Raw genomic sequence first — 22,571 nt, 5'->3', positions numbered from 1 at the left:
CACTAGTATCCCCAAATCCTTCTCTGCCAGGCTGCTCTCAATCCCTTATCCCCCAGCCTGTATTGGTGTCGAGGGTTACCCTGACCCAAGTGCAGAACCTTGCACTTGGCCTTATTGAACCTCATGAGGTTCACATAGGCCCACTTCTTGAGCTTGTCCAGGTCCCTCTGGATGGGAATCCTGTCCCTCGGGCATGTCAACTGCATCACTCAGCTTGGTGTCATCTTCAAACTTGCTGAGGGTGCACTCAATCCCACTATGTCATTGATGAGGATAATAAACTGTACTGGTCCTAGTATGGACCCCTGAGGGACAGCACTTGTCGCTGATCTCCATCTGGACATCAAGCCATTGACTTCGATGTGATCGTCCAGCCAGTTTGTCATCCACCAAGCAGTCCACCAAACAAATCTCTCTCTCTCCAATCTAGAGAGGAATGTTGTGGGGGACTGTGCTGAAGGCTTTACAGAAGTCTTGACAAGTCAACATCCCTAGCTCTTCCCTTGACCACTGATTTAGTCACTTCATCATAGAAGGCTACTAGGTTGGTCAGGCAGGACTCACCCTTGGTAAAGCCATGATGTCTGTGTCAAATCACCTCCTTGTCCTTCATGTGCCTTAGCATAGCTTCTAGGAGGATTTGTTCCATGATCTTTCCAGGAGCAGATGTGAGGCTCAGAGGTCAGTAGTTCCCAGGATCCTCCTTTCTACCCTTTTTAAAAATGTGTGCAATGCTTCTCTTTTTCCAGCCATCAGGGACTTCACCTGACTGCCATGACTTTTCAAACATCATGGAGAGTGACTTGGCAACTACATCTGCCAATTTCCTCAGGACTCTGGGATACATCTTGTCAGGTCTCATAGACTTATGTATGTCCAGGTTCCTCATGCGGTCATGAACCTGATCTTCTCTTACAGTTGCTTCCCCAGTCCCTGTCTTCCTGTCCATCCGCTTGAGAGGTGTGGAAGAGATATTGCCAGTGAAGACTGAGGCAAAATTTGTTGAGTACCTCAGCCTTCTGCTCATCCGCTATTACTAGTCTGCCAGTCTCACTCATCGGGGGCGTACACTTTCTTTGACTTTCCTTTTCTGGCTGACATACCTATAGAAGCCCTTGTTATTCTTTGCATCCCTTGCTAAGTTCAGCTCCAGCTGTGCCTTGACCTTCGTGACCCCATCCATACACAACCAGGCAGTGTACCTTGACTCTTCCCTGTGTACCTGTTCCTGCTTCCACCACCTGCGCATTTCCTTCTTTTATTTTAACCAGCAGGTCTTGACTCAGCCGTGTCAATTTCTTGTCTTCCTTACTCAATTTCTTATACATGGAGACTGAGAGCTCTTGTGCTCTATGGAAAACGTCCTTAAAGATCTGCCAGCTCTGTTCTGCTCTCTTGTACCTGAAGACAGTTTCCCAGGGGGTGCTAATGACTAACTCCTTGCACAACTGGAATTTTGCTTTCCTAAAATTCAGGATCCTGACTTTACTCTTCCCTTGTCCCACATCCCTCAGGACTGTGAACTCCACGAGCACATGATCACTGCAGCCCAGGCTGCCTCCAATCTTGACATCACAAATTAGCTCACTTGCATTGGTGCCCATGAGGTCCAGTACTGTAATACACCCTTGGTAGGGCTGCCTATTACCTGTCTGAGGAAGCTATCCTCAGTGCACTCCAGGAGTCTCTTGGATTGCCTACAGCTCACCATGCTACTTTTCCAGCAGATATTGGGGTGGTTGAAGTCCCCCAGCAGGACAAGAACCTGTGAGCATGATGCCTCCTGTAGCTGGAGTAAAAAGGCTTCATCAATAGTCTCGCCGTGATTGGGCAGTCTGTAGTAGACACCAACCACAAGGTCTCCTTTGTTGTCTCAGTCTCTGATTCTTACCCATAATCTTTCAGCCTGCTTATGCCTATTCTTCAGAGACAGGCCTTCATATTCTATCCACTTCTTGATGTAGAGGGCAACGCCTCCACCCCTCCTTCCTCACCTGTACCTTCTGAACAGCCTGTAGCCATTGATAGTCACAGTTCAGTCATGGGATCTGTCCCACCAAGTTTCATTAATGACAACCAGGTTGTCGCTTTCTAGCAGCATGGTGACTTCCAGCTCCTCCTGTTTGTTGCCCATGCTGCATGCATTGGTGTAGGGGCACTTCAGCTGGACTGTCAGCCATGTCACCTTCTTAGAGGAACACCCCTTAAAAATTAAGATAGCCACACATAATACCCTCTGTATGCAATGAAGAGAAAGAGGTACTTTTACAGTTCATTTTATCCCTTTACTTTAGACAGCTGCTTTAAAAAGAGGCAATTAGGTCTGTAAAAGTGCTTTCTTTCCAGTGGTCATAAAGGAAAATCTAAGCAACTACTGTAGGCATCTGAATTGGATCAGATGAATAGCAATCCAGAGAAATGTTCACCTGCATAGGGAGGAACGGAAATCAGGGTCATAACTCCGGAAAGAAAGTAATCTCAGTAATGCAAATGTAGCCAGTGGTGAGTACACTGGAGGTGCTCATACGTCAATAAAAAGCAAATACTGACCACAATGAAGAAACAATTTTTAAAAAATGACCAAACATTGAGAATTGGCAGAAATTTCTAAAGTACAGGTATTGATCCATAGACATGTCATGTCTAGAAAAGTAGGCAGGGAAGATGCAGCTCCATTAACTCATTTGGATCTCCTGGTGATTCATGCCAGAGTTCAGGAGGAAAAGAACAGATTCAGCAGTTTTTGAGTGGGTCTTAGACAGAGGAACTAATGTGACTCAGGCCTGGTTACATAAGCAAACCTTTCCATAACAGTGAATGTTATTTTGTAATCTGTTAATATTCTGTGATGGGGGTTATAGAAAAAGAGAGGGGCTACTTTTAGATACGGCAATGTCCACACACACATGCACACGAAAAACAGAGAAAGAATAGAACACGAGTCTGAAAATGAAATATAACTCCATGGCAATGATATTGGTAGCAAGTGAAGGACAGAACACAAGATTTCTATTAAATAAATCATAATCTATTACACATGTCTATATTTGGATGCCCAGTTAAGTACCTAATTACATGAAAAATGCAATTACCATGTAAAGCTATGTTAATTTTCAAGCACACCTGCTGAGCTTAGGGTTGTCATTCAGGTACCTGCTTGATTGCTTGCTGTTGTGCACCACCTGCAGAAAATATTTGTGTGCCTGTCAGGAGTCTGGCACAGGTTATTAGTGAGGAATACCATAGCTTTGCAGGTTCAGTGAGCAGTTCCATTGTCTATCCAACACAGCCGACAAATTTAATTATGACTCCTAACTAGAGCTCTGGCAGTGCAGCTTTTTTTATTTTGATGAGGGGATGTGCAGGGACAGTCCTTTCTCCATTCAGACTGTAGATGCTTTTGATTTCTTGGATTTCATCTCGAGTTAGTGCGTCCTCTTGCTATGTTTACCATATTTTTTTATTCTTTTCTCTACTTCCTTGACACACGCTGTATGCCATTAGAGAGCAAAAAATACTGCTAGAATTTCTATTCTTAGTGTTCATCCATTTGCTTTGTTGATTATCATCCTAACTGTCAAAGAAGTGAAATGGTATTGCTTTGCAGTACCTGCACTCCATGGTACTAGTTTTCACATTGTTCTGTGCTGCCTTGACAGATAGAAAATGTTTCTGTTTTTCCTCATGAATGCTTTATGTGTGATACCAACCAGCTCATGGTGACAGCTAAAACATAGCAAGAAGCACTAAAGAACATTTCTTGATTGTGTTTCTTTGCCCTTTCTTCATACTGAAGATGTTAATAAGACTCAAGACTACCTATGTTTATGGAGGAGAGGATCTTTACTGTTTAAATATCTTTACACTTTTGTGAATATTACTTAGGTGACAGAAAGTGTGTTTTCCTTCTGGGAAGATTATCTCACTTCTTTTACAGCTTTGGCTTTAACCTATTATTTTAAAAGCTTTTGTGGACCTAAAATAATGTTGTCTTACATATTCATCCATTTTAGTATACATTGAAAGGAACGATATTGAAGAAACAGTAAGGGAGGTCATCTAAGGGGACAGGAAAAAGCTAAAAATGTGGAACAACCATTTATTTCCAAGGAACTGGAGCCTTAGACCTTATAAGAGGACATTGCAGCTGTCCTGTTTTAGAGTCTAGTTAGGTGAAGTACTAGATGTGGGAGCTGATAGAAACTTTTCAGAGAGACATAATAGAGGTTTGACAGCGTCATTATTTCTGATGAATATGTTTAAACTTTCAACAGGCACCAGGTGGCAGGACAGTTTTTGCGGGTTGGAGCTGGACCAGTTTCCTGAGCAACTGTCTTTCTGGCCTTCTCCTCATCCAAGGGAGTCCACCTGTGCAGAGACATCAGGGTGGTTGAGAGCCAGCTCTTAAGCTCCCTGAGCAGGTGATTCATGGGCAGCCTAGCTCTCCCTACCTCCGGATCAGTACTCAGAGGCACATGCCTTGGTGTCCAGGACACTGAAAGCAAACAAGAAACTTCTACTCTTAGTCTCTCAGCATTTATTTGTTCACAGAGGTTATCTGTTTCATTGTTTGTTTGCTTGTTTAAATCCCATACTTGAAGGACAGCTGATGTGACAGTGGTGGGAGATACTCACTACAGCTTTCCAGCACTCTTCATGGAATGTAAGTCACGAACCCTGTATGGCCTGTTTCCATCAAGGGTTCCTCCATGCTGCTCTGTCATATTAGGTCATCGCCACTAAATGGATGACTTATTTTAGATTGTACAAAGCAACTCTACAGTGGTTTTCATCTATTTGCTTTGACTTCACCTACTGACAAAACCTAGACCTCTCCTGAGAAAGCAGTTCTCTGCCATGCATTGATCACTCTCTGGGCCCCTAAAAGCTGAGGACTCTGCTATCAGCCCTGTTTCTCAAACACAGATACCCGTTGACCTGTGCAGAACTCTGTGCCATGGCTCAACTGCTCCACATACCTGAGCTGCAGAAAGCAGTATTTGCTGACATAGTGCTGGTTCAGCCTTCCAATTTATCCTTTTGACTCATGTTGCAACTTTGGCCATGCTGTAGGCAAAAAACAGTATGAGATGGTGGCATGATTAGGATGTCTGTCAAAGAACCAGAGAATCAGAGAATAGTTTGGGTTGGAAGGAACCTTGGACAGGCAAGTAGGCATAGGTGTTGGCAGTTCAGCAGCAGTCTTTAAAGGACTGTTATACCAAAGCCTGTCTTGAAGTCAAGCTTGCAAAAACAGCGCTCTGGTCTCCATGGAAAATGTAACATTTTTAGGTGGTGATACTATAGTACTGGATTTCACAGAAGAGCACAGGACCACCTCCTGACCAACGGGCAAGTAGTTGTAGCAGTTTAGTTCTCAGTCCTGGTCCTCAAGGTTTGCAGTTTGCATATCTGGCTGATGCACAGAGGTCCCTTCTGCCTTGTAAATCTGCCTTCACCAAACACCACAGAGCACTGGAGAGGTGGTGAAAGAAGGCTGGAATTTCTGCCATGGAACATGGAAGCATGGACTTGAACCGGGGAGTTGTAAGGCTGGATATGACATGCTGAGTCCTACAGAACACAGTGAACTCAAAGTCAACACAGTACCACTTATTTTTTTTAAGAGGATGTTTTTTGGCACTTTTTGGTTTGTATCTTCTTTACCACTTTTCCTTATACTATCACCAGTGCAAAACCATGTAATAGAAAATGTAGTAAAGTAATAAAATAATGTAATTTTGCTCTCTCCAATGGGTGATTACAGGAATTACCTGATCTACAGATGTTGGAGGAGCTAAAATAAAAGTAAAAATAACCATTAAAAAGTTTCCTGATCAAATATTTCTGACAGTAGTTCTGTCCTCTGAAAAACAAATGCAGTTTAAAAAGCTACAAAACCAACACAGAAGCACACGTGCATCCGTGAATGTATGTGCAAGTAGAGAGATGTATAAAATATACTACGCACATGATCTCAGCCTTATTCTTGTGTATGTCTATGAATTAAATTCCAACTGACTGAGTTAAATAGGAAAATTTCTACTACATTAAATGGAGTCTAGTTTTGGGTATGCATTTGTACACAGAAGATCTGTGTATTCATAAGAAAATAAAAAGTTATCATTCACATGTAGGTATAGATCAGTTAAATAGCAACAGCCCAATCATGTTGTTTTGTTATGCAAAAATAGCATTTTCAATTTCTTCTTAGGACGATAGCATTTTAAGTATATTTTCACTCTCCATTTACGTACTAACTTCATTAAAAGCAAATAAACTGGGTAAGAGGAAATGCATCTGCTGTGTACATATTTAATCCCTTCTCTTTTTGACGTCTTCACACAGAGATTGAAAGATTTAAAACAAAGGGAATTTGCTCGAAATGTGGCCTCAAAGTCATGGAAAGATGAGAAGAAGCAGGAAAAAGCACTCAAGAGGCTTCACGAGCTTGCAGAGTTACGGAAGCAGTCAGAATGGCAAGTATTTAAAATCTGTGTTACATATTTATGCCCTCTTTCCTCAATCCCAGAAGTCTTCCTATTTTCACTCCTGCACTCCATTGTGTACAGAGATTGTGTACATTGTAACCTGTTTTCAGCTGTCCCCAATTCCAAATATTCCTGTTCTGCAAACCATAAAATTGAAAACCCCTGAATTAATTGCTTGCTATTTGAAGGTTTGTGTTTTTCTTTCCTGTATCCAGTTAATCTCATATCTTCTGAATGGAGTAGTTGGAAGATGTTATTATAATATTACCATTTTATCTTATTAATAGATCAGTATCACTGCCTTATCATTTGATAGTAAGTGGACATGAGAGGAAAACACCTTCTGGAGCATCTATACTTAGTGTGTGAATGATTTTCACTACTTTTAGTGTAATGAGATTATTCTCACAGTTTATCTGTAGAGTAATGGAAATATCATTATGCGAATGAAAAACAAGTAACTAACTGAGTTAACTTTATCCGATACTGTTAGCTCATATCAAGATACAGTACAAAGTTTGCACTAATAGACATTTATGTTTGAGAAATCTCCTTTGTTTAATGACACTGAATGCTTCAGTAGAATAGATTGCCACCAGACCAATTGTTTATGTTAATCTATGACTGTAATGAGTTAAGTAGATAATTAAACAGGCATGCCTTTAAATTCATATCCAGCTTACTGTACTCTGGAAATAATAACATTCAGACTTTATTATACACTCATTTTGGCCTATGTAATTGCTTTTGAGTAATCTGCTGAAATATAACAGTTTAGTGCTAATGTATCACTTCTATGGTTACAACTCCATTTTCATACAAATCTACTGAAAGCAATGTAACTTGGTGTGGGAAGATACCTTTATGTCCATGCACTTGGAGATATAGTCTCTGATAGACTGGTAAGATCAGTGATAACAGGAAAGACAGAGAGAGACTGGGAGGTAAAAAAGCAGGTTTGTTTTTAGAAACAGTCAGGAATCCATAATCCTTTACAAAGAGCCTGGAAAGACAGCTTGCCATTCCTGTTTGTAATGACTAACAGATTCAGGGGTGGCCACAAGCTGCCATCCCAGTGGAGCAGTAGCATTCCCAGTTGCTCAAGCAGAAGAGAAAGTCAGCCCTTCTATGCCAAAGTCTACACACACACACACATACACACACACACACATGCAAAAAATTGTTTTTGTCCGCAAGTACTGTGTCTCAGGTTCCAACAGAGTTCCTTACAACAAGCTAGTTGACAACAAAATTACTGTTAATCTCATGTACAGAAAAGCTGAAAAATGCAGCTTTATTTTGCTGTTCCAAGTAGACTTTGAAAAGGATCTTTACATGCCTTCTCCAAGACATAATTCCTTCTTCATGTGTATATATAGGGGTGAATTTGTATCTCCTGATGCCAAATTTGTGGCAAATGCAAATATATTCTCAGAAATGCATACATATTCTCATACTCTGAGTTGACCATACTCCAGGGAGTCTTTATGTCATTTCCGCTGCTGGAGATCAAGGCATTTTTATAGCATTTATAAAGCATCCTGACTATTTATAGATAGCTGTTATGCAGATCTGGCAGTCGTAATTCACTTACATTTAGTTACAATATTTTCGAATTTTTAATCAAACTCTTTACTGAAGCTGGTTCCATAATTGTTTCGTGTAAGTGTACTGTAGTACTGCATTGATAGCAAATGTAGATAATTGGTCCAATGAAATGCATGTTTAAAATATTACTGGCAATAACATTTGGTGGTTTTATATATATATATATCTCATCTCTAAAGGAAAATGGCAGCAGTCATTCCAACCTCAGTTATTTATGCATTGCAAGAAATCAATTATTTGACTTAGACTAGGTTGATTTTTTTTCTTAAGTGCAAGAAAACTAAACTGCAGATTTTGGGAAAAGATAAAATGTAATTAATGGAAGTAGAACACAGAAGGAGAAAATATGACAAAAAAGTCAAATGGGGTTTGATAATGAGAAAACTTAAGTTACCATTAATACCAATGGAAATGGACCTTGGTGTCTTTTTCCTCACTAGCGTTCGGTGATAGTTTTAGCATTACTATATCTTTGCACGCATCACAAAATCATTTATTGCAGAAAAATGTAAAGATAAAATAAAAATCTATGCTTAAAAAAAATCTACCCTAAGCAAGAAGAATGCTGCCTTTTCTCTTGTGGAGTCTGATTGTGCAGATGCTCCAGGTTGAAGTGCCACATTTTGAAGAAGGCACAATTTCTTTTTCAGTGGCGTCTCAGAAAATCAAGACTTAGCACATACTTGTAATTTATATAAATTTAGAGTAAAAACAATATTGTTTGTTCTGCATGTACATGGACATAATTCTGAAAAAGAGCATTAATGTGCTGACTTTGAATCTTATGATTTCCTGTGTGTAAGGACTGTCTTGCCCACATAGAGGTGTGAGCTCAGGACTATACTGCACATTTACCCTTTAGAAACTAGAAACTTAGTTTTGCCCTGTAACAGCATGAGTGACACGCCTCTTTACCAGACAGACATTGTCAAATCTGAGTTCTGTCTTGATTGTTTAATACAGCTTTTTTTTTTTTTAATTACCTTACAGCATCACTGGAACTGGACCACTGCTTAAAGCCCCCAGATTAGTTGTGGAAAAGCAGCAATCACCAGATGGTATTTTCTTGTACAAGGGCAGCAAGTTCACAACCGGTTCTCAAAGAACCACCATAAGTAAAGGACAAGGTTTCTCCAGCAACATACTAAAGAAACAGCAGCCTATAGTAAGTAGGCACCAGTCCTCCACTGAAAGACCCCATGCACTTGGAAATCAAGTCTCACAAGTGTTCCCAGATAGGACTAATGCTTCTCAAAGGGCAGGAGTGTCTTTCTCATTCTCTAAAAAGGTCCATTTGAAGCTCGAGTCCTCAGCATCAGTCTTCAGTGAGAACTCTGAAGAAGGAAATGATTGTAGTGAATCTCCCAACCATAAAGCAAAGCAAACTCTTGAGGGCTGTCGTTCTGGCACAGTTTTGGAGGAAGACGTAAAAACAAGCTTGGATGAAGGGTCACCTATTACACAAAACCAAATGGATTTGGATAATTGTGTATCAAGTCATGTAGCTACAAAACCTAAAATGGTAAAGGAAAATGATAAAAGCAGTGACAGAGAACTAGAAGAAAAGGTCAGTGCTCATCCTTCATTTTCCAAAGTCAGAATGCATCTTTCAAATTTGGATTTTTCTGGTTCACTTGGAGAAACAGAGCAAGAAAGCCATTTGAACGAGTCTTACCAATTTTTGGAAGCTCTTATTTCACCTTCATACCAGGTTAGTGATTTTTGTACACAGCTGAACACCTGCAAGCACAGCAGTGGCCACCTACCTGACCAGTTACCTGAGCTCCCTCAACAGCCAGCGCCTCAGCTGCCATGTGCAAGCAACATTAATGACAGTCCTGGGATGGTGAAAAAAGAAAGATCATTGGAGAGTTCAGAAACCACAAATGGGAATATGGAAACACTTCCAAGGGAGACCATGGTTAAAGAGGTTAAGCCCCAGGCATTACCTTTCCTCCATGTAGTGAGCAAAGATGGCACCACTGCTCTACAGTGGCCCACAGAGTTACTTTTGTTTACAAAAACTGAGCCCTGTATTTCATATGGCTGTAATCCATTGTATTTTGACTTCAGACTCTCTTTAAATCACAGAGATGGTAAACAGCATGAAACAAACCAAGAAAGGTGTAAAGAGCACTCTATAAATAAGACTGCAGATGAAAATGAAGCCTCAGGTTTAATAAAACACAAGCAAATGTCAAATGAACAAGATAATCACTTGTTGAAACCAAAGAAGATGAAAGGTTCCCTAAATCCAAGAAAGGTGAAGCAAAAAGCTGAGTCAGACATAGGGAAAGAAATGAATGAAAATGGTCAAAAATACATTGCAGATTATCTGAATGAAAATATACCCAAAGTGCCTGCTTACCTCGATCTCTCACAAAAGGATTATGTGACAGAAAAAAGCCTTCAAACAAAACCACTGAGAAGATCTTTAAAGCACCATTTTCATAGCTGTGAAAGAAAAAAACAAAACATTAGAAATGAAAGCATTTCCTTTTCTGCTTTTATGTCTAGGATTAAAAAGTCTAAAGCTGCAAAATGTCATTTAATTTATTCTGAGGAAAAATGTAAAAGGCAAAATGACTGCAGATCCGTTCAAGATGTGGTCAGCTGCAACAGTGACATAAGTGATAATGGAAAAGACTCTAGTGGAAGTTCCCTTAATTACACATCCAGTTCAAACTGCAAGTATTTGGAAAATGAAGGAGATGCAAGTTGCATGAGATGCTGGAAATTCCCATGTCCTCAAAGGTCCTCTTCTGACAGACATTCCAGCTATTCTGACACTTCAGATAGTGATACAAGTAGCTACCTGAGCTATATGAGTCCCACATTGAATAATCACAGCAGAAATACTTTGCTTTTTTGTTGTAAAAGAAAAAGCAAGACAGCTGAAAGGCACAAATGTAAACACAGAAAGCAGAAGTGTATTTTTGCTTCTGAAGGTACAGATGAGGATTATCATTGTCATGGTAGAAGTCACAGAACAAGGAACTGTACACAGAGGGGCACCATTAAATATCGAAGATGGTCAAGACATAAAGTTTTACAACACAGAGACAGATCTAAACACAGCAGATGTAGACACCAGCTTTTTTGCAAAGTGCACAGTCAAAGTAGAAGCTACCATAGCTCCAAAATTTGTTCCACCAGAGATTCAAGAAGCAGTGAAAGGTCATCTAGTAGCAGAATGTCAAGAGATAGCAGTTCAGAATTCTTCTCAAAAGAGACTGACAGCTGTGAAAACAAAACAAAAGAGGATGCAGAAAGGGATTCTAACTCTGAACCAGGAAAAGCTGAAACTGTGCATTATGACTCTCTGAATATGAATGGTCAGTCAAAAAATGTTGCCTCCTGCTCTTCTGGAAACCTGGCAAAAGACACACGTGGAAAAAGAAAGTCACTGACAGCCAGCTTACTTTTAGAAAGAGTGCAGTCCAAGAAAGCCCAGGAACAAACACAAAATTCAGAGAAGTTTTCAAACACTTGTGGAGTGGAAATAAAGGATCACTCACAAAGTCACTTTGCTTTTCAATTTTCGTCACCAGTAGATGACACTGCAATGTTACCTTCACCAGAGAAACTGCTAAGCATAGGTAAAAATGACATGGGGTATAACGAAATCAGTTCATTGGATACCAGTGTGAAGAAAAACAACTTTGAAGCATCAGAGATAACTAATGTTGCTCTTTCAACAGGCACTGATTATAATCATTGTCTTTTTAAAGACATCATTCAAATAGGAACACGCTATCAGAGCCCAAGCATAAAAACGAACACAGCAATAAAGGAACAATCAAATCTCTTCATTAGTGAAGTGCAACCCTTTATACAAAGCTGTGACCCAGTACCAAATTATTTCCCTGGTGCTTTTCCCCCTAATAGATATTCTGTTGTTGCTAATTCAACAGAGACCAAAGAAGAACTACATGATGTAAACATGGACTCAAACTGTGCAGAAGGCAGTTCAGACTCTCTTTGTGAAAATGCTATGCAGAAGTATGATGACACAGTAAATGACCTAGAAGTGTACAGTAAATCCACCTCCCCTCCTTTAACACAGCAGCCTATCACATTTTCACCAGAAGAAGTAGACAAATATAGGTTGCTGCAGCTGCAAGCTCAGCAGCATATGCAGAAACAACTTCTGGCAAAACACCTGAAAGTTTTGCCTGCCCCAGAACCAGCTGCCTTCTCTGCAACACCAGCAGTTCCTGCCCTACCTGTCCAGCAGCACGCTACTGTCACCACCATCCACCACACGTTGTTGCAACGCTTTGCTGTCTCGGCATCTGTCCATCCCTACGGCAGCCATCTCTCCCCAGCACACCTCCACCCCCTCTCTCAGGCACATTTCACACCTATATCGCTTCCCCCATTAGCGCCAGCCCTCATTCCCACCCACGCTGCTCTGCTGACGGGACACCCATTGCACTTTGTCTCCACCCCTACCCTTCACCCTTCCCCACTGACCCTTCCTGCACTGCCACACACTGCATATATCCCAGCCTTATTTACACCACACCTGAATGCAGCCACACATTCTGCTATACATCCAAATCCCTTAGTTCATCCATTATTCCAAGGGCAAGAGCCCCATCACCATTCTTGCTCTAGCCAGACCCAGCAGTTACCAACAATAAAAGAAGTTTTCAGTGTTTCTAACTATTTAAACTAGCCCAAATGATTACACCATGGCTCTGAAACCAAATTTGAATAAAATAAATTATTCAGTGTTCAGTCACATGTCTGAGGGGAAAACTGTTTTGCTGAGAGCACAACAGCAAATATTTTAGAGTCCACAGTCTGGCTGATGGCACATGAATGTTGATTTAGTTCTTTTTTAAAGCCTTTTATGATAGTATCACAAGGGGGATGGGGTCCAGCTAGTGTCATTCAACAGAAGGTTTGGAAAGAACAGCCTGAAGTAACGTCTATGGCTGTCAGTAAGAATAAGACCACAGCACCCAGACACAATAGGACCAAGAATATCAACACTGTTGAGTGATTTAAAGCAGCACAATTTAAAGCAGCTCAAAGATTTGCTTTTCCGACTGTGTATATGCAATGGCATAGTGCTTGGTCTGTTTAGGGTATTCCACACTGAGCAAAAAATAAGTCATGTGGGACAAGTCCCTGGTTCTGTCTCCTGACCAAAAAACTGAGGAGCCTCAGTGTCATACATGGTGAGTTAAGACTGGGAGATGAGGGTCAGAACAACACCTCAAAGATTTTACCACTGAGATATGTTGCTTGTACAGTGTAAAGGGACTGCAGTCTAGCCACAAGTACGTAACAAAATATTCCCTTAGTGTAGAGGGGGATCTGTGCTGGCACAGCAGGCTGTGGCTTTTCTCCCTGAGACAGCCATCCAAGGCAGTGAGGGAAAGAAGTGAATGAAGCCAAGTCCTTTGGCATTGCCTGCCTGTGGCTGTAGAGTATGTCAGGAGTGGGACACAGCAGCCTAGAGTTGCCAAGCAGCTAGTGCTGGCCTTGAACCCCAGATGTCCTTGACCAAGATTGCAACACTTCTTTCCTACCAAACAGAACTCTGACATGTGGGAGAGTCTTGCCCAAAGAATGTGTAAAAATGTTTCATCCCTTTCACAAACAATGTAAACAATTGGCTGGTCCTATAAAATCGTGCCGAAGTTCATAAAAATCCACAAGTAAAATTCTGAGAGGAAACTGATTCTTCAGGTCAAATCTCATAGACAACCATGCCAGTTTACAGCATTTCAAAGTATATTGAATCTAATCAAGTAAGTCTATATTTTCACATGGCTTCCCAAACACTCAACATATAAATTGAAGTTCTGAATCTGCAATGTTTGAATGCGCGTATCCAACTTCAGGGTAACATGGGATTGAAATTGCTATTAATAACTGTGTATCTGGAAATAGGTGAGGGCTTCAGCATCTCTTTGAATGGCGCATTTTGACTATCTTTAGAACGTTTCCTACTCACCATGGGATATTTAGCATGAAACGAGGTTCTTAATTTTGGTTAGACTGCAGGCATGCTTCCCAACGTATTTGGACAGTGAACAGTCTGACAGCCATTACTTGTATGCTCGGATTAGAAACTTTTGAAATTATTTCATTTCGTTTACAATAATGTAGTACACGACTAATAATGTATCTTTCAGAATTTATATAAAACACATGCAGAAAATTTTGTAGGACTTCATTCCATTATATTTGGCTATCTAAAGACATTGAAAAATCTAATTTCAGTTAAGTTGGTTATTTAAAATACAACTTAGAAACAATTTTCTAACTTATTTTTAATCAAACTAAATTGATCAATTGCAATAAAATAGAATTATTTTAATTTCTAAAAGAAGCTGCTTCAGCATAAACTGCTGTCATGCCAAGCTGTTCAAATGTCTTTACAAGTTGTGACTGCTTGTTTTTTAGTTGATTTTCAAAGCTAAAATTTTTTTGGATACTTAACATTTTAGACATTGAATAAAAGCTGTCAGGAAAAAATCTGGAGATCTAGCAAAAGCAAAACATTTTGTATTGAAAAAGTTTGGTGAAACTAGCACCTTTGCATATCTTCTGTTTGGACTTCCAGCTTTACTGAAATGGATTTGTGCCATTTTGGAGTTACTTATCTTTATGGTTTAATTTTCTCATTTTAATTGTTGGGATTTTTTTTAATCAAAATTATTGCTTCAGAATTAAGGAAGTCAGAAATTTTCTTTGGGAAAGATGTTAGAAATAAATATTTTCACAGTTTTAAAATTCCTTCTTTCATTTTTTGTCTGAAAATCTTCCCCAAATTAGGTCTCAATTAACATATAATTTCTAGACTTCAGAAACTCTGTTTTCTGAGAATCAAACATATTTCACTGAATGTGACTTAACACCTCTGAAAGTTAGTACTTGCTTGCTCAGATGGAGATCCCTCACTCACTTGGACACTTGGAAACATCAGTTGTAGTTCTGTAGAAACATTCTGAATTGGATGTTGAAAGGAGCAGATCAATCTGTGCCCTGGAAGAGGACGACTGAGCTGCACAGCCACTACCACCAGTTCAGGGATAATACCAGCCTAAAAGATTAATTTCCAGTCCTGAAAAAATTTAAATTTATGGGCACAGTTTCATTGCTAGTCAAAAAAACCCCTCAATTGTTGTCACTGTAAATAAGAGTTTATTTGAATCCTAAGTAGATAACGCCAAGAGAAAAAACTGTAACAGAAGAAATGCTAATCTCATGTTCAGTTTGTACACACACATTTTGTATCTCTGTTTCTTACAGCCAATGTTAATATTGTAAAAATTTCTATGTCAAGAAACCTGACCAACTGAAACTTAACAACATTCAACTATGTAACTCATTTATGGAAAATAGTTATATATGTTCCCTTAATGTATGCACAATACAATGGGATTCTAGGAAGGACCTAAATCATAGGGTGCCCCTACATCATTGTATATATCAACAAGGATGATCTGGTAAGGCAAATTAATAGACAATAAAGATTAAATTTATTTATTGGAACAGTGGGAAATAGGATTTTGAGAGGTACTTATGGAAAAAAAAAAAAAAAAAAGAGAGTTTAAGAAGGAACAGAAACAGCACAATAGTAAAAATCCAAAATTATTCTTAGTACACAGAAGGGATTTTTCTTGCAGAAATGTAATAAAATCAGGAGAGCTGAGATGATATATTTGCTCTACTTGCTGCCATATTTATTTTTCAGCAGTAATGTCCTTTAAATATGTATCATTATTATTATTATTATTATTATTATTAAAGCATAATTGAGCCTGATGTATTGAGCCGTGCTACAATTTAGCTTTTATCCAGACTGATTTTTAAAAGATTTACAGTATCCTGGTGGGAGAGACATATACCCTCCAAGTTAATAATGATCTCTTTTAGCTTGATTGTATATTGTTGATACATAATCTAAGGAAACAGGCCACCCACACTGTAAAATTCCAACAACAGAAGTTTCCTGAGTTATACAATAATAAATTTGGTTTTGTTTTTTTCTTGTTTTGTTTGGTTGGGTGGTTGGTTGGTTTGGTTTGGGGGGTTTTGTGGGGTTTTTGTGGGGGGGGTTATTTTTTTTCTTTTTTTGTAATTGAGGTACTTCTGAAATACATTTAACATGTATATTTGTTGTGCAGATTTACATAAAAATGCCATTTGACCAGGTTGATTTTAAAAGTGTTAAGTTTATATTTGAAACCGGATAATACTCTGGCTAGTATAATATGTAAACTAGTAATTTTGTTTTGTATTCTCTGTATAAAGTGTTTTATATTATACAGTAGCGAAGTGAATTGCACTATTGTACATGCAATGCGGCTTTTTTTTAGGTTATTCAAGAAATTCCTGGGAATGTAGTTTAATGCAATAATTTTTTTTTTTCAATAAAAAGGCTTACTGGTATAAAGAGTGTCAGTCATGTATTTTTAATGTAAAGCATACCAAAAGGCAGCATCTTAATAAAATGCAGAATGATGCAAACATATTCTGTATTTTAATCTGCAGAACTGAAATGCATTTAATTCATCCCTGTGGCTCTAATCCTGACATTTCTTAGAATGTTTCCTAAAGATTTTAGTATGTGTTACAAAAGTGGGTTGTTTAAATGGAACTGAAAATAAATATTCCTTAAAAAAATATATTCTATCTATGTGTTTTTTGCAAGTACTTGTAATGGATCATCATCCTCTTGGATATTTTTATGCACTAATCAGTTTATTTAGAACTACACTCATAACTCACCTGTCAGGTTCCCCAAATAGTGTCTCTGAGCTATGATTCCTAATGCTTGTGTAGAAGGTCCTTTGCTAAAGAAGCAAACAGTAGGATCCACAAATGGATTATTTATTTATTTTTTCACCATTCTTTAAAACTTACTGTAGTCATGACAAGTATTTTTTTTTGTGCTTTCCCTTTTTCCAGTTTGTCTGTTTTTTCTGTTTCCTTCTATCTTTTATTTACATTACAAGCTAATACAACGCTTTGATTTTGTCATATAGGTACTCAGCTTTGGAGGTCCCAGGCACTGATGCAGTACTAATAGTAATCGTAAGGCCATCAACAGACAGTTTCAGAAGTTTCATGTCTCCAGGCAAGCACAAAGACAACCTTGGTCAATCTCTGAGACCAAATTAATTTACCATGCACTCACTCAGACTTGATAAAAATTTGATAAAATCTTGAAATCACAGCAAATCAACAGAGTCATAATCGACATAAAGTATCCGAGTCCATTCAATTGTGTTTCTTCACCAAGTTGTTTCATAATAAAAACAAAATTCAGAATTGGACAAACAAATAAAAAGTGTGGCACGTCTAAAGGAAAACCCCTACCAATTAATATCTATACCATTAACTGTTATCTATAGTAGGCTTCCAGTTGAGACCAGATCTTATCTGTTTGTTGTGACACACCTAGTAGCTGTGGGACAAGGTGACCCAACTAGTAGATGAAGGAAAGGCTGTGAATGCTGTGTACTTGGACTTCAGTAAGGCCTTTGACACTGCATCCCACAGTATTCTTCTGGAGAAGATGGTAACTCATGACCTGGATGGGTGTACTCTGTGATGGATAAAGAACTGGCTGGATGGCCAGGTCCAACGAGTTGTGGTGAATGGAGTCAAATCCAGGTGTTCTCCAGGGCTTAGTAGTGGGGTCACTCCTGTTTAATCACTTTGTCAATGATCTGGAGGAGGGGATTGAGTGCACCCTTAGTAAGTTTGCAGACAACACCAAACTGGGTGGGAGTGTTGATCTGCTGGAGCGTAGGATGGCCATACAGAGGGATCTGGACCAGCTGGATCCATAAGCTGAGGCCAATTGTATGAGGTTTAACAAGGTTGAGTGCTGGATCCTACACTTGGGCCACAACAACCCCAGGCAGAGCTACAGGCTCAGGGAAGAGTGGCTGGAAAGCCTTGCAGAAAGGAATCTGGGGGTGTTGATTGACAACTGGCTGAATATGAGCCAGCAGTGTGCCCAGGTGGCCAAAAAGGCCAATAGCATCCTGGTTTCTATCAGGAATAGTGTGGCCAGTAGGACTAAGGAAGTGATTGTGCCACTGTACTTGGTGCTGGTGAGGTCCCACCTTGAATCCTGTGTTCAGTTTTGGGCCCTTCATCATAGGAAGGGCATTGAGGTGCTGGAGAGAGTGCAGAGGAGGGTGATGGAGCTGGTGAGGGGTCTGGAGAAGTCTGATGAAGAGCAGCTGAGGGAACTGGGGCTGTTTAGCCTGGAGAAAAGGAGACTGAGGGGAGACCTTATCGCTCTCTGCAACTACCTGAAAGGAGCTTGTAGCATGGAGGGTGTTGGTCTCTTCTCCCAAGTAGCAAGTGATAGGACAAGAGGAAATGGTCTCAAGTTGCATGAGGGGAGGTTTAGGTTGGGTATTAGGACAAAAATTCTTCATAGAAAGAAGGCATTGGAATAGGTTGCTCAGGGAAGTTATGGGGGCACCATCCCTGAAGGTGTCTAAAAGGCATTTAGACAAGGTTCTTAGGGACACAGTTTAGTGCTAGAGTTAGGTTATGGTTGGACTCAATGATCCTGAGGGTCTCTTCCAACTGAAATCATAGAATAGTATGATTCTATCATTGTTAAATGCACAGTGATCCTGTTGACTAGGGTGTAATATGTGAAGAAATGAAGATGTCCGCACCTTCCTGTTCTTGGTATAACTATCTTGAATCCCGGATTCGTTTAACAGTTGAGCCTAAGCTGATTTTTTTTTAATTTTTATTTTTCTCTATACCACAATTAATCTATTAAGGCCAAAGCCAGATTTAGGGCTGCTACTTCCTTGAGAATGAAAAACAAATGTTTTACCAGACTTTAAATGTCTCATATCACTAGACCGAGAGACTTTTTGTAGGAAAAAATAAACATTTTCTATAATTTAAAAATGGGAAACTCAATAAAAAATTTAGAGACAGTATAAAAGAAAACATTTTTGTAGATACTAATGTCTATGTTTAGCTTTAAGACACTCTTTTTTGCTTCCCTCAGTTACAATGTTTTTTCAGTGCAGTGTCTAGCCTTACAAAGACTCCACTCCACAGGATCTCAGCTGGGGAACAGCATTCTTTTTGGACATATTGTTTCCCTCAGTGTCTACCCAGATCTCCCTGATCTCTGAAGGCTTCCTGTAAGCCTGAGTTGAGTACCCGTGGCTTCTTCTATCACAGTGGTAAGTACTGCAGCCAAAATGCATCTGGCTCTTGGGCACAGGCTAGGCAGTGGTGTCACTCAGCCATGCAGAATACAAAATGAATATGATTGCAAAATATAATGGCTTATCTGGCTATAACCAACTCACTCAGGATCCAGACACGCAAGGCTGATTTTAAAGATATTCCATCTCCTCCTCAACCACCCAGCACAGGTTTCAACTCCCACATTGCAGTGGGTTTTTCTCCCCTCCCCTCCCCTCCCCTCCCCTCCCCTCCCCTCCCCTCCCCTCCCCTCCCCTCCTCCTTTCTTTTTTTTTTTCTCTATACTGTGTTCTGCGTCACTGTTTAGTCCTACAATCAATCACATCAGCAGAGACAAAGAGGCAAATGAGACTGAGACAGGACAGTAAAAGAGAGAACAGCAGAGGAAGGGAGGCTGAAAACATATTTGGACAATTTTCTTCAGAGATAACAATGAGTACTTGTGTCCCAATGTAATGTCAGCAAAATCTTTCCTTCACTCTGGTGGGAAGTCTTCCACTTCAGTGCATAACCTTAGTATGCAAAATAAGCGTCTTAATATAAACTTTATACAGAAATACAAAGAATCATTGGGAATGCAGCTCATTACTTTGCTCTTTCTAGACACTAGGCACAATGATAATCATGCGTGTGGGGATAACAGGAATCTGCATGTCAGTTAACTGCACTGCTGCCTTGCTGAGATTGGAACACACTGTTGTGATGTGCTTGAATGTTTCTCTGCCCCAGGGCTAAGGGGAATTAACTCATGAACATTTCAGGTCATGGAAATACTCCCACTGTCTTCAGGACAACCAGGGCGAGCCTTAAGTCAGCACCTTACTTGTCCATAAAGCATGCAGCAGTTTTAAAATACTTTTTATTATTCTTCAATAAACACATTATTTTCCTTAATAGAAAACACAGAAGCCAAATAGGGAATTGTAGAAATTACAGACAGAAATAAATCTTCACTTACAGTAATGGGTATGTATTCTAAACATGTATAGCTTAACGGTGACCAATCTGTCTTGTGAATCTGCATAACATTGCTCTTGACTGAGATGTCAAGCAGTAGATACATGACTGTCTTAAAAGAAGACTCAGCCCAAGTTCATTTTTTATGATCTAGTTATAAACCCCTCAATATAGAGATAAGGTTGAAAAGCTTGAGAGACTTCCACCAAGCCGTGTAAGCAGTTCTGCTGCCTTTAGTTAAGTGCACATCTAAAACTTCTATTGCACACAAAAATCAATATTTCATTCTTATGAACCAATAAACTTTTTAGACCAAATAAATTTGTCATTTGCAAATCAATAAATTAAATGTATTTATCAATTTTATATATAGAATTGTTCTGTGTACTCCAAGTTGTGTATGTGTACAAATCAGCAACATTAATAAATAAATCATTGTGAATGGAATGAACCAATTAGTCTCAGACAGTTATAAACTGGTTATTTCTATATAAAGCAATAAGTTCTACACAAAAATGGTTGAATTACAATTTGCTTTCTTCTTTTCTGTAGGTAATTATGGGCTGCTTTCTGCGAGCCCAGTAGGAAACCCTAAAGAATTTAATAGAAATAGCTATGTGTGTCTGTGTTGGGGAGGAAATGTGTGTCTTCTTAAGGATGTACAATTGCATCTAGTAGAAACTTATACCCTGACATATAATTTTGCATGTAAATCAAAGGAAAGATGTGCAGATAGGAAGTATCTTTAATCAATTGTTGAATGTCTTCATGGTTGAAATACTGCAGGTTTCCCAAAACAGGGAGTCTTTTTCCCCTGTCCCTCGTGCTTAGAAGGTGCAAGCTGCCCAGGAAATGTTTACCTGTCAGCTGTCCACATTGTTGTGAAGTGGAAAGCCCTACCATTCTAAAACAGATGAGGACCGGGTGGCCTCCTGTGCCCCTAGGGAGAAATTGGTGTGCTCTGCTCGCTCCCTGAAATGCCTGTACACCAATGCGTGCAGCATGGGGAATAAGCAGGAGGAGTTAGAATCCTATGTTTGGTCGGGAGATTATGATCTGGTGGCAATTACAGAAACGTGGTAGGACAGTTCACATGACTGGAATGTGGTCATGGATGGCTACGTCCTTTTCAGGAAAGACAGGTCAGCCAGGCGTGGTGGTGGAGTTGCTCTCTATGTGAGTGGATGAAGAAAAAGTTGAGAGTGTATGGGTCAGGATCAAGGGACAGGCTGGCAGGGGTGATACGGCTGTAGGTGTCTATTACAGGCCACCAGATCAGACTGAGGAAGTTGATGAGACCTTCTATGCGCGGCTGAGAGTGGCCTCACAGTCACAGGCCCTGGTTGCTGTGGGTGATTTTAACTTCCCTGATGTTTGCTGGAAGGACCATTCAGCCAGCCAGCCACAGTCCAGGAGGTTCCTCCAGTGGATTTATGATAACTTCCTCACGCAGATGGTGGAGGAGCCGACCAGGAGAGGTACACTGCTAGATCTCATCCTCACTAACAAAGAGGGTCTGGTCGAAGCAGCAAAGGTTGAGGGTTGCCTGGGTTGCAGTGACCACGAGATGGTGGAGTTCAGCATCTCGTGTGGCAGGAACAGAATAACAAGTAGAATTGCAACCCTGGACTTTGGCAGGGCTAATTTCGGCCTTTTCAAGCAATTGCTGGGGGAAATCCCATGGGCAAGACTGCTTGAAGGAAAAGGGGCCCAAGAGAGCTGGATTGCATTCAGAGATTGCTTCTTCCATGCTCAGGATCAGAGCATCCCCACACGTAGGAAGTCGAGGAAGGGAGCCAGGAGGCCTGCGTGGTTGAATAGGGATCTGTTGGGTATGCTCACGCAGAAGAGGAGAGTTTACAGGTCATGGAAGCAGGGGCTGGCCACTTGAGAGGAATATGAGGCTGCTGTTAGAGGATGTAGGAAGGCAGCTAGGATAGCCAAGGCCTCCTTAGAATTACAGCTGGCGAGAGAGGTCAAGGACAGCAGATAAAACTAATACCAGAGGCAATGTAGGCCCACTGATGAATGAGGTGGGTGCCCTGGTGGCGGAAGACACAGAGAAGGCAGAATTGCTGAATGCCTTCTTTGTCTCTGTCTACCCTGCTGGACGCTGTCCTGGGGAGCCCTGTACCCCTGAGACCCTGGATGAAGCCAGGTCAATGGAGGAGTTTGGTTTAGTCGATGAGGACTGTGTTAGGGAGCAATTAAATAGTCTGGACATCCATAAATCCATGGGTCCAGATGGGATGCACCCGTGGGTGCTGAGGGAGCTGGTTGAAGTCATTGCTG

At 40.3% G+C, this 22,571-nt stretch overlaps 1 protein-coding gene across 4 annotated transcripts in view; it reads left to right on the top strand.

Moving 5' to 3' along the window:
* ZNF804B (zinc finger protein 804B) overlaps positions 1–16,712 on the top strand; it is a 240,017-nt gene extending 223,305 nt beyond the window's left edge. For all 4 annotated transcript variants that reach the window (XM_071805152.1, XM_071805151.1, XM_071805154.1 and 1 more), the window contains 2 exons: positions 6,349–6,479; positions 9,090–16,712. In XM_071805152.1, the coding sequence (XP_071661253.1) occupies positions 6,349–6,479; positions 9,090–12,780 (3,822 nt within the window). In that variant the 3' untranslated portion in view covers positions 12,781–16,712. The remainder of the gene's footprint in view (positions 1–6,348; positions 6,480–9,089) is intronic.
* The last annotated feature ends 5,859 nt before the right edge of the window (positions 16,713–22,571 follow it).

Source organism: Patagioenas fasciata, chromosome 2, assembly GCF_037038585.1.
Source record: "Patagioenas fasciata isolate bPatFas1 chromosome 2, bPatFas1.hap1, whole genome shotgun sequence".
Classification (NCBI taxonomy): domain Eukaryota; kingdom Metazoa; phylum Chordata; class Aves; order Columbiformes; family Columbidae; genus Patagioenas; species Patagioenas fasciata.
Note: the sequence above shows the minus strand (reverse complement) of the source record. Positions and strands in the feature narration are given on the sequence as shown.